This window comes from Lepisma saccharinum, chromosome 5, assembly GCF_977018435.1.
Source record: "Lepisma saccharinum chromosome 5, izLepSacc3.1, whole genome shotgun sequence".
Lineage (NCBI taxonomy): Eukaryota > Metazoa > Arthropoda > Insecta > Zygentoma > Lepismatidae > Lepisma > Lepisma saccharinum.
This window is the reverse complement of record NC_139233.1, coordinates 48,396,403-48,408,557: the sequence shown is the minus strand read 5'-3', so window position 1 is coordinate 48,408,557 and position 12,155 is coordinate 48,396,403. Positions and strand designations below refer to the sequence as shown.

The window sequence follows — 12,155 nt, the reverse complement described above, 5'->3', positions numbered from 1 at the left end:
CATCTTGTCTTGATAATTATTTCTCCCAAATTAGAATCACATTATTCAAGAAGCCAAAATCCTAATTTTATCTAGTGTAAATAGAAAAAAATTCCTGAAGGGGGCTCGAGCCTCCTGATTCCCACCTTGGATACGTGCTATTGATAATAGTAGGGTTATAGAACACTCTCCGTTTTGTCTCGATAATTATTTCTCTCAGATTTATAAATTTATTATCTTCACATTATTCAAGACGCCAAAAATCTAATTTTATCTAGTGTAAATTGAAAAATTTCCTGAGGGAGGGGGGGGGGCTCGAGCCATTAACAATAACAGGGGTATAAAACATGCTCCGTCTTGGCTCGATAATTATTTCTCTTCTTACATTATTTTCACATTATTTAAGAAGCCAAAAACCTAATTTTATCTAACGTAAACTGAAAAATTTCCTGGGGAGGGTCGAGCCCCCTGTGCCCCATCTTGGATACGTGCTATTATCAATAACAGGGTTACGGAACATTCTCCGTCTTGCCTCGATAATTATTTCTCTCCTTAAATTATTGTCACATTATTTTATTTCACACCACAAGAAATAAAAAAACCTCATTTTATTTAGTGTAAACCTAAAACTTTCGGGGGGGGGGGGGCTCGAGCCCCCTAAGCCCCCCCTCTGGATACGTGCCTGTCGGTAGACACGGCCAAGCAGCAAAGCCTGTTGCCTTTGCCGAAATCTATGTCCCCAGCCCAGTTTCTGCAGGTATTCAATCCATGGAAATGTGACCCTACTCATAAAAAAGTAAGAAATATATATCAACATTAGCAACAGACACTGAAGAAAAAAGGAAAAACGTTTTCAGGTTCATTGAGCCCGTTCTCATTTTATGGGTTGGCACAGATTCCTTTGAAGTAGACTGCTACTAGGCAGTTTGGAATTAGCATGCCAATCAGCCAGTCGGCACAGGCTAACGACACATACCCATTTGTTAGGCTTGACTGATCAGCATAGTGGGGACGTGCCTTAACAGCAGCAAAGCTACATGTTTACTTACTTGTAGGTGTTGAAATAATCATTCCCTTTTTCTTGATGCACAAATTCAATAAGAGCAGTAGCACTCTCACAGTCACAGGTCAACTGAAGTAGACCTCGAAGTTTTGAACATAATTTTTTTTTAAAAGATAAACGAACTGCAATTGAGCTACCTACCTACCAAGTCTATCTTCTCCTCCTCCCCATCCTCTGTCCTCACCGATGCTCCACATATTTGAAGCAGATTTCACTCCAGCATGTCTGTCACTGAGGCCTGGAAATCTTTGTCAAAACAAGACAATGACATTTCCTTTCTGTTTGTAAGTGCTCCTGGAAAAGACTGTAGACCCCCTCCCCGACTTGCCCTTACACAGTCCCAAACTGCATTTAGTTCAACCTGTTACCTTTCTCACGCTACCGATCGCTTGGCAGTTCCTATGCCAATCAGAAACAAGGAAAATGTCTACTGGACAGCGAGGAGTGAATAGGAAGCATAGCTGCACTTACTCACATTAGTTAATTAGTTTAATCCTGACTTTTTCATGTTTATTAAGAAATATCATGGATTCCCGTGTAGCTTACTCGTGATTGGCTCTCTCCAAACTTCAGTCGACATTATAATAGATATCAACACTTGGTTTCTGCTTGAAAGGTCGCAAGCATTGGAACAGCAACAGTTTGGACCATATACAATTTAAAACAGCGAAGCAAGAAAATGAAACTCTGGTCTACATCTTACCCATTGGCAGTGTCGGCAATTAGGGGGCAGTTGCCACCGGTTTTTGCCCCTGCACTATACAGGGTTACCAGATCGATGTAAGGGAAATGTAGGACATGCTGTCCCAAAATGTAGGACACAAAACATTCTCAATAAAGAATACGTATTTCTATAGAACACGTTAGAAAGTAGTTGAAAAATTACATTTTTCAGTTTTAAAAAATGAATTAATGAATTTTTAAATGCAAAATTTAAAAACTTGCAATCATACTAATCAATGCACCTCTTACTACATGATTTAAGTGGTACTTCTCAGAGGAGACAATTTTTATCAAAATTTCAGGTTTAGTCAAAATATATTAGTTATACTGGGCAGTCAAACTCTTTCAAATTATAGGGATGAGTACCAAACATTTTACAGACTTCATGAAAAAATAATTTCTCTTGCGAGTCTGTTGTGCTGATGGTAATGAAAGTACTCTCTCGACAACTTTGGTAGTTTTTAGTTCAATAACAGGGTGTCTATCAAAATAACACATCCAGAATTTTTTACTTCTGGACTTTTCTAGACTTTTTTCCGTTTTCCTTAACGTTTATTTATTCGACCCCTACTTAGGTAAAGTTGGAAATTAGTAATTAAGATAATAAATATTTATTTAATGAAAATCCCTACCAAAGGGCCAGTTAAGATGAAAACTGAAGCTGAATTTAAGAAGAGAATTATATGTGCTTTCTTGTATTAATGCATCCTGAACTGTGTTTGGCAGACAAGCGAAGCTTTGGGCTCTGGGGTCTGGACTCACAGCCAATCTTATGTGGGGCTTGTGTCGGTTGTCCCTATATGTTTGTGACTGTCCCTTCATCTATCTTATCTTACCACCATTCATCCTCATCTTCACGATTTTGTGGTGTTCCCCATCCCCAGGTCTCCTATCTGACAGTCAGACATCCTACAGACTTTTATTTTTTCTTTACATAAAATAGGAATATCCCTAAATGGCAGTCTTCCGTCAATCGGTTTCTCATACCAATTAACTTAATTATCTATTTTTTCTTCCTGGACAGATAAACACAAAAATCCATGTCTTACCCACAATTCAAACCTGGAACCCCTGGCTTTGCAGTGTGCATAGCTAATCCACTCTGTCAAGGAGGTCGACTATGGACTGGAACACCATGGCTCTTAGAATATGAGAGTAAATATGTACTTTCCCACAATCATCCTGGACATGTCACAGCTTCTTGACTAAGTAGCTATGGTTTTATAACATAAATAAAGTGACAATTTTCATTTTCGAGTAAAACTAGAATAAAGTAACCAAAAGTAACTTTGTTACTTCTTTAAAGGAACTATAACTTAGTTACTTGTTTGAGCAAAGTTGCCACAACCAAGATATATTTTGGGTAAATGTACTGGGACTGAGTTACTTTTAGAAGGCAACTTTCCAAACTGATTACTTCTGTAACAATCTGTAGCACTGGAACTTACACTTTCTTCAGCAGATTGTCATCACGAGACAATGACTGTTTTGTTTATTCCAGGCGAATGGAGGAAGGACATGAAACATGGTACTGGGGTGTACTATTACCCAAATGGTGACGTATATGAGGGGACATGGAAGCGCAACAAACGCCACGGAGTGGGGAATTACTTCTACAAATCTTCAGGCTCAAGATTCTATGGCACTTGGGTGAATGGTAGAATGCAAGGACCAGGCCAGCTGATTCATTCTGACCATAGGTTCTGTGGCAACTGGGAAAATAACTGGGTAAGTCTTGTACAAGGAAGAGTGGTAGAAACTGTGTCCTGACTTGATCAACTTGCTTGCACTTGTTGAGAGTGCTCTGCCTGCATACTGAACATCAAGCTCAGCAAGCAGCAGAAGAACAGGGGGACCACTTACTTGGAAACAAAAAATACTGCTGGAATGATACCCTCCTTTTCACAGAACCACATCCTGTTTCTTCTGCCATGATTTATATGCCACATTGAAACAAGGGCGATTCCTACAGTTCATTTATACTTATTTCCAGTTCTGTACTTTTTAAGTTTAATGCACGTTATAAAATTATGAGTGCAATGTAGGTTCACTACTCAACTGTCGAGAGTCAATCTGTTATCACTCAGTCGCTCCAGATCTGCTGTCTTTGCCTGCCGCTGAAGAAGGTTTCTCGTCATACTACAGCCAGATGGATGAGGGGCAGTGGAAGGGAGGGGGGGGGGGGGTTGCACAGTTTTACGAGACCACTGGGAAGCTCCAGTGGTATCCTCAATCAGTGATGCATAATAGTTCTAAACCTAGCATAATGGGAAAATCCAGCATCATCTCAAAAATGGGCATCCCTGGGAAACAGTAGGGACAGAAATTGAATTCTAATGAAGATATTTTGAGGAAATATACAACCTCTGACAATAAAGTTCGGTGAATGATCCTGAATATCGAAAGTAGACAAATTCTTAATGAAGCCTACCTTACTGTCCTTCGAAGTAGTCTCCTCCCATGGCTATGGACCATTGAGAACGGCTGTACATGTCCTGGAAACGTTTAGAAAAGTCTTCTTTCGGGATGGTGTTCAAGACCCTTGTCACATTCCGTTGGATGTCCGGAATATCCTCAAATCTTTGACCTTTCAAAGCAATTTTGAGGCGTGGGAAGAGAAAGAAATCTGGAGGATTCAGATCCAAATATCTTGCAATGATTTGTTACAGAGGATGAGAGCTGGTGTGTGAGGTACGACCCTGAAACGAAACGCCAAAGCATGGAATGGCGTTCTCCTGCATCACCCCGTCGGAAGAAGGTCAAGGCGGAAAAATCACGCATCAAGATGATACTTATCACTTTCTTTGACAGTGATAGCATGATCCACAAGGAATTCCTGCCGGAGGGTACAACAATTTTTCCACCTTGACCTTCTTCCGACGGGGTGATGCAGGAGAACGCCATTCCATGCTTTGGCGTTTCGTTTCAGGGCCGTACCTCACACACCAGCTCTCATCCTCTGTAACAAATCATTGCAAGATATTTGGATCTGAATCCTCCAGATTTCTTTCTCTTCCCACGCCTCAAAATTGCTTTGAAAGGTCAAAGATTTGAGGATATTCCGGACATCCAACGGAATGTGACAAGGGTCTTGAACACCATCCCGAAAGAAGACTTTTCTAAAAGTTTCCAGGACATGTACAGCCGTTCTCAATGGTCCATAGCCATGGGAGGAGACTACTTCGAAGAACAGTAAGGTAGGCTTCATTAAGAATTTGTCTACTTTCGATATTCAGGATCATTCACCGAACTTTATTGTCAGAGGTTGTACATAAAAAAAAATCTCCAGATCTTCATTGTACTTATGCAGCGGACTTGTTTCAAACTAAAGAAAGTATGCCGACCAAGGGACAAGCTTTTACAGGCCCTGGTCCATCCTCTTGTTTTCATTTTTTCGTTACCCTCCCCAATTTAACAAGTGAGGAACATTTTATAAAAGGAAATCGGTAGAAAGAGGGGACACAAATAAAACAAATGAATGCCATTACCAGTCGTCGAATATTCTTCAACTTTTTTCAAGCACTTTACTGAACCCATTTTATTGAATGGTCAAAATTCCTAATGATGCTTAACGACAATAAATAATCAACAATGCAGTTCACCGCTCGAAAATAGCTGCATAAATTAAACTTAAAACTACTACAGTCATCAGAAAATGATAATAATAATAGACCCTAGCATAATTTAAGAGTTGAAACAGCACTTTTCTCTTATCAGGAGGTTGGTATTGGCAAAGCTGTCCTCAATCCACACAAGACAGGTAGGGAGGGCCAGCAGCTAACATTATAAATGCAATGGCTAGTATAAGGTACACATACAAGTGATACCTGTGATTGTGTAATTAAATGCATATTCGAAAACTTTCCTCCGTCTGTTTACCATAACTTCCTACACTCAAGAAAATCCACGAGTCGCCACTGCATTGAACAGTTACTCATCAAACAGATGGCAGGAGGTTTCTTACTCCATGAACACGACCAACAAAGCCTCCTGCCATGCTCACTCTCTGCTTCCCACTCCTCTTACAACACTACAGCACTGGTACTTTCTCTGCAGCCCACACGTGCATGCGAGAATGCTCTTTGACAAGTAAAGCAGGTTGAGTGGCTAAATGTTATACAGGGTGTCTACCTAAGTAACAAATCCAAAATTCTTCACCTTTTCAACATTTTTTTTTACCTTTATTTAATCAACCCCTACTTAGGTAAAGCTGGAAATTAGCAATTAGAAAATAAATATTTTTATTTAATGAAAATCCCCTACCAAAAAGCTGGTTAAGATGAAAATTGAAGCTATACTTTAACAGGAGAATTAGACTTGCTCTATCTATTAATGGATGTAAAAATTAGTGCTTCAGCCTGGATGGGGATAATAAAGCAAAGCTATCACTCAGTCAACTGCTCAAATAATCATCATAAATTAAAAATAAGAGCAATCCAGTTGGTCACTGTTGTGATAGCAGAGTGTAAGGGGGTGACCCTTTCTGACTACACCCAAATGTCAATCTCCCTTGCACATAGTACACCCTGGACAGCATTTGGCAGATTAGCGAGGTTTTGGCATCTGGACTAGCAGCCAGAAGTCTGTGGGGCTCTTGTTGTATCATCTATATACATTTTTGATTGTCTCTTCATCTCGATTAGCCAACAATTGCAGAAAAGCAAAGTAAAATAAACAAACTAAATCAATCAATCATTGTGGTAGCAAAAATTCTTGACCACAAGTATAACATGACTTCTTGACCCACCCTTCGATTTCTTTACTTTCTCTTGACTGGTAGACACCCTGTTATTATAGCTTTACATGTTTGTGAGTAATAAACAGAATGCAAAGTACCAAATACTCATTAAGTTTTCCCAATTATTAGTAACCACACATACACACCTGAATAGAAGATGAGGAACAAATCAGTGTAGAGGCCTTGTAGTAGAGTACAACTTGATCGTTCTTATTAACAGAGTATGCTTGAAAAAAGTAGCCTCAGATTACAAAGCAACAACGTTACCACTGTATCATTGATGTCACGTACTCATTTGTGAAAGTCACTCAGTTACTCTTGATAAGATATATCTTGTACTAGGGTGAATCAAAAAGTAAGTTACACCCGACCCGTGTTCCTGTACTAATCACGCTTGGTGGAAACACTGTCTGGAATGTTTTCTTCACACACCAGAAGCAGCCGTGCTTCAGCTGGTTTAGTACACGAGTAGTCACAGTGTGAGTATGGCACATCGTATTGAGGTGGCATCCAACATTGAGGTGCGCTCCGTCGTCCGATTTTTGTGGGCACAAATGCATAATCGGAGTAAAATCCATCGCCAAATTGTCGAGGTGTGTGGTCAGAATGCAATGTCATGCCCCATGATCGCAAAATGGTGCCAGATGTTCGAAGAGGGAAGATTGAACGTGAACAATGAACCACATGTCGGGCAGCCTGCAACTGTGAACACTATTGACAATGCAGAGCGTGTGAATGCAATCATTGTTGCTAACTGCCACGTGAAAATTAAAGAGATTACAAGTGAACTGAACATATCCTATGGTAGTGCGTCTATGCTGATACGTGATCAGATGTGTTATCGTAAACTGTGCTCTTGCTGGGTGTCGTGATTATTAACTGACAGGCACAAAAAAACAACGTTTTGATGCTGCACTGTTATTTCTTTGGCATTATTCAACAGATGGTCCGCAGTTTCTGAGCAAAATCATCACAGGAGACGAGTCCTGGGTGCAGCAATACACTCCCGAGACAAAGAGGGCATCCATGGAATGGAGATACAAGGATTCACCACCACCAAGAAAAGCCAAAACCTGTCCAATGGTTCGAAAGGTCATGCTGACGATCTTCTTCAATTCCGAAGGCATTGTTTACAGTGAGTTTGTGCCCCGAGGAACAACAATCAATGCCGCAACATACTGTGAGACTTTAAAGAAGCTGAGAAAAGCCATCAAAGATTGAATGCCCAGAAGATTGAGTGATGGGGTTGTTGTTCTTCACAACGCTACCCCCATACAGCTGGTGTCACACAGGATTAATGCAGATTATAGCCCCGATTTGGCACCCTATGACTACCATCTTTTCGGTCCTCTCAAACAAGACCTAGGGGGTCAGCGTTTCGCTTCCGATGAGGAAATGCAGGAAGCAGTCTCAAAGTAGTTCAAAGAAATTGGATGGAATTTTTACACATAAGGAATCAAAAAAACTGGTCACATGATACAGAAAGTGCTTGGAACACCTTGGTGACTATGTCGAAAAAAGTTAATTGTTCATGCGTTTTCGTCCAATAATTTTTTTCTTTCTAATGTGTTCTGTTTGTTTTTTACAGGGGGATGTAACTTACTTTTTGATTCACCCACGTATAATAAGTTTCATGTGTGAACCGCAAATTTGTTATATAATTTTCATTATTATACTGATTGCTGGTATAATTGTTCATGTCATTTCTAGAGTTTGTCCTTCCACATACTTTAATACAATGATATAGAATATAAACTTTTACTCTTGAAACTGGAGAACACATTTTTATTTTTTAGAAAAACATTGGTAACTGTTGAACCAAGAAGTTTGCATATCCAGGATGTTTATCAGATGATTTCCACGACAAAAAATTAACATTTTACTCACAATTCAACCTCTCATATGACGCAAACATTTTGGTTTTAGATATTTAAGAAAAATTATTCATGAAAATTTTCTTCCATCCCAAAACATCAAGGAAAGCAACTGCATGACTATCCACGATGCACATGAAACATAACATGTATCCCTATACTGTGTGTTGTGTTGATGTAGAAACGGTTATTTATTGGTTCTGCATGGACTATAGGATCTAGGGTTATGGATGCTTAGTGTTAAAGACACTCATGTTACATTGGGTTGATGCATAAGTTCGTAGCATTTTTTTCACCGTGGCAGAAGTATTTTTATTTGATACTAATTTGAGATGCACAAAAGACATAAATTAAGCAGTAATATATTTTACTTCTTTGTCTATAACTGTCTACCAATGCTGGGGCAGTTTTCAATTCAGCTGAAGAAATCAGTTGATTCGGGGTTAAAAGCATTAAGCCAAGTTTGAAGAGCATTTTCGTCACCAAAGGAGCTTCCTTGAAGATTGGTGGATTGAGAGCTGAAAAAGTAGCAATCCGAGGGAGCAAGATCGGGGGTGTAAGGAGGATGTGGAATAACTACCCAACGAAGCTCCTGCATGTCGTATACCAATTGAACTTGAACGCCAGACCTGATTATTAAATGTTGTTCGTCATCAGTCTGTGCATTGTTCCTGTCGAGTATGTATGAAAAGTCATAGCCGTCGTTCATGACGAGGCTTCTCGCATTTATACCATTATGTAAGTTATTGTAATAATTCTGTTAAGGTGTTGGTGAATTATACACTTTTGTTTGTGTTGAAACTTCAGTCGTATTCTTTACTCCATTTCCTGAATAACCGAAGAACAGAGAGAACCCAAAACTCAACAATGGCGACGAGGATCTTGGAAACTTCATTTGATACTTACTTCTCGTAATTTTACATATTTCTTATGATTGTTCTTCAAGCTGTCTGTTGGAGGTAAGAATCTCTGTACACAATGCAAAAGTTGTCTCAATTTTCTGAATTCTGCAGGGAGCAGGAAAGTATTAAACAATACTTCGATAGATTCGAGCATTTCTGCAAAGCTTCAGACATTCCCGATGATAAGGCTAAGCATGTTCTATTAGCAGCAATAGGACACAGAACGTATGCTGATTTATACAATCTCATACAACCTAAATCAATATCAGAGCTCAGCCTTGTTCAAATTCAACAAACATTAATCCGCCATTATGAGCCCAAGAAGAATCTCGTACTTGAAAGGCATAAGTTTTTTCTTATTAAACAGAAAGATAATCAAAGCATTCCTGATTTCATTGTGCAAATTAAAGAGCAGGCCTCAAAATGTGATTTTGGTGATCTCATCGATTCAATGTGTCGCGACGTATTTATTCTTGGTATGAGAAGTGTGCGTGTTAGAAATAGACTGTTATCAGATCCTGATTTGACCTTGAAAAAGGCAATAGATACGGCCATGTATCTCAAAGAGCTAGAATTAAATGAGGGAATTGTTAACCAAAGTCACTCAAAGAATGCTGTGGAATATTCTGAAACTCCGACTGAATTCACTTCGCAAATACAAAACAGGTACAAGGGCAATCTTGGAATGAACATCAGACAAAATAGAGCTGATACAAGGAATATTGGTAACAAATCAAACAATGATTCTGGTAAACCGTGTGGTAATTGTAATTCTTTTCATCCTAACGGGAAATGCCCAGCTTTCGGGGCTACTTGCAGATATTGTAAAAAGAAAAATCATTTCTTGACAGCCTGCAAGAAGAGAGAATATAACAATTCTAGCAAAAACAAATTGGTTTCTAACACAAACATTGTGCTTAACGCACGTATCAATGAAAGATCTATCAATGTTCCAGCTTATTCAAAAACTACGATTGTACCAAACAATCACAGCAATTTCAAGCAATCACATTTTTCGGATTTTAATGTGCCGTGCATTCCCATAGATTACAAATTTGCAGATATTCAAGAAGAAAAATCTAAGAACGAATTTGTTGATTACAGCGCAGCTCAGTGTCCAGAAATTTTCACTACAATTCTAAGATTACATTCCTAGTGGATACAGGTTCTGTCTATACTTTAATTGACAGTAGACAATTTGAGTCTTCATTGCGAGGTTGCAGTATACACAATTTTCCTATCATCTTGAAAGCAGCAAATGGTAATAATCTTGGTGTTTTAGGAAAAGTTAACGTTGAAGTTGTATTTCAAGGAAGGAAACATAACTTAGATATGATTGTTGTAAAGACAAAATTGAATCGTGCGATTATGGGTTTGTCTTGGATTGACATTTTCATGCCTGAATTGCGAAACATTTTTGTTTCACATGTTCCTCAGATGGTTGCAACTACTGTTGAATCATCAGCAATAAAGGAACTGGTTGCGAATCTAAGGAAAGATTTTCCTATACCTTTTGATGGTGACATGTCCAAGTCGATCAAGCGCTTCGAGATAGACTTGCCATTGAAAGACGATGCTGCACCAGTGTTCAAGAGATATTACGACGTCCCGTACTCGCTTAAGGAACCAGTCAAGGATGAATTACAGAAGTTGGTTAGTGACGGAGTAATTGAACCTATCAAATCATCATCGTGGGCTTCTCCTCTTGTTGTTGTTCGTAAGAAAAACAGTGAATTAAGGCTGTGTGTGTCCTACAAGAACACTGTAAATCCGCAACTTAGGAAGATGGGACATCCGTTACCTAAAATAGAGGACCTCTTCAACAAGATGGTTGGTTGTAGTTGGTTCGTTTCATTTGACCTTCGAAGGGCTTACCTTCAGTTACGCCTATCTCTGCAGGCTCAGAAGGTCCTTGTCTTCAACACGGAATTCGGGTTATTCAGACAGTTGAAGCTTTCCTTCGGAGTAAACTCTGCCAGTGCCATTTTCCAAGCCACGATGGAGCAGATATTGATGGGTGTAGACAAGGTTTCCATTTTCCAAGACGACATTTTAGTAGGAGGAGTTACTCTTGAGGAGTGCAATGATAACGCACCTTTCTTTTCTCTGATTATGGCGTCCGCATAAATGAACAAAAGTCTGTGTTCTTTGTGCAAAATGTGAAGTATCTGGGCCATTCTCTTTCACAGGAGGGAATTCGTCCTCTGAAAGAAAACATTGATAAAATAATTCAGTGTAAGCCACCCACTAATGTTGGCGAACTGAAGTCATTTCTCGGTATGGTCACGTATTACGCTTCGTACCTGCCAAACCTAGCTGACTGTGTTGCCAGTTTATATGATTTGTTGAAGAATGGGGTGCGCTGGTCATGGACAGATGTTCATCAGAAGGAATTCCAGGATGTTAAGGATCTGCTATCTAAGGACTTAGTACGCACAGTATATGATCCTTGTAAGGACTTATACCTGATGTCGGATGCATCTCCTACAGCTACGGGAGCAGCCATAATGCACAAAATAAACGGAATCCTAAAGCCTATCATGTGTATGGCCGGTACATTATCCGCTGCGGAAAGGAACTACACTCAATTGGAAAGGGAATCATTTGCATTAGTCCGTGGAGTCAAATACTTTCACAAGTATCTCATTGGACGATATTTTGTTGCGTTCACCGACTCGAAACCTTTATCTCACCTGCTGGATCCTAGAAGTAACCTGCCTGCTTTAGCCATCAGCAGAATCAACAGATGGAAGTTAGTATTGGAAGAATATGACTTCAAAACTGTTTACACGCCTCATGTTGAGTTGGCTGATGCATTGTCTAGAATTTGTGTTGCAGATGATCCAGTTCGTGATTATTATGATGATTTTGCATGT

At 39.4% G+C, this 12,155-nt stretch overlaps 1 protein-coding gene across 1 annotated transcript in view; it reads left to right on the top strand.

The window, feature by feature from the left end:
* The window catches only part of LOC145988355 (radial spoke head 1 homolog), a 132,174-nt gene that overhangs the window by 116,058 nt on the left and 3,961 nt on the right, over nt 1–12,155 (top strand). The window contains exon 3 of the mRNA XM_083123231.1: nt 3,267–3,493. Within this exon, the coding sequence (XP_082979357.1) occupies nt 3,267–3,493 (227 nt within the window). The remainder of the gene's footprint in view (nt 1–3,266; nt 3,494–12,155) is intronic.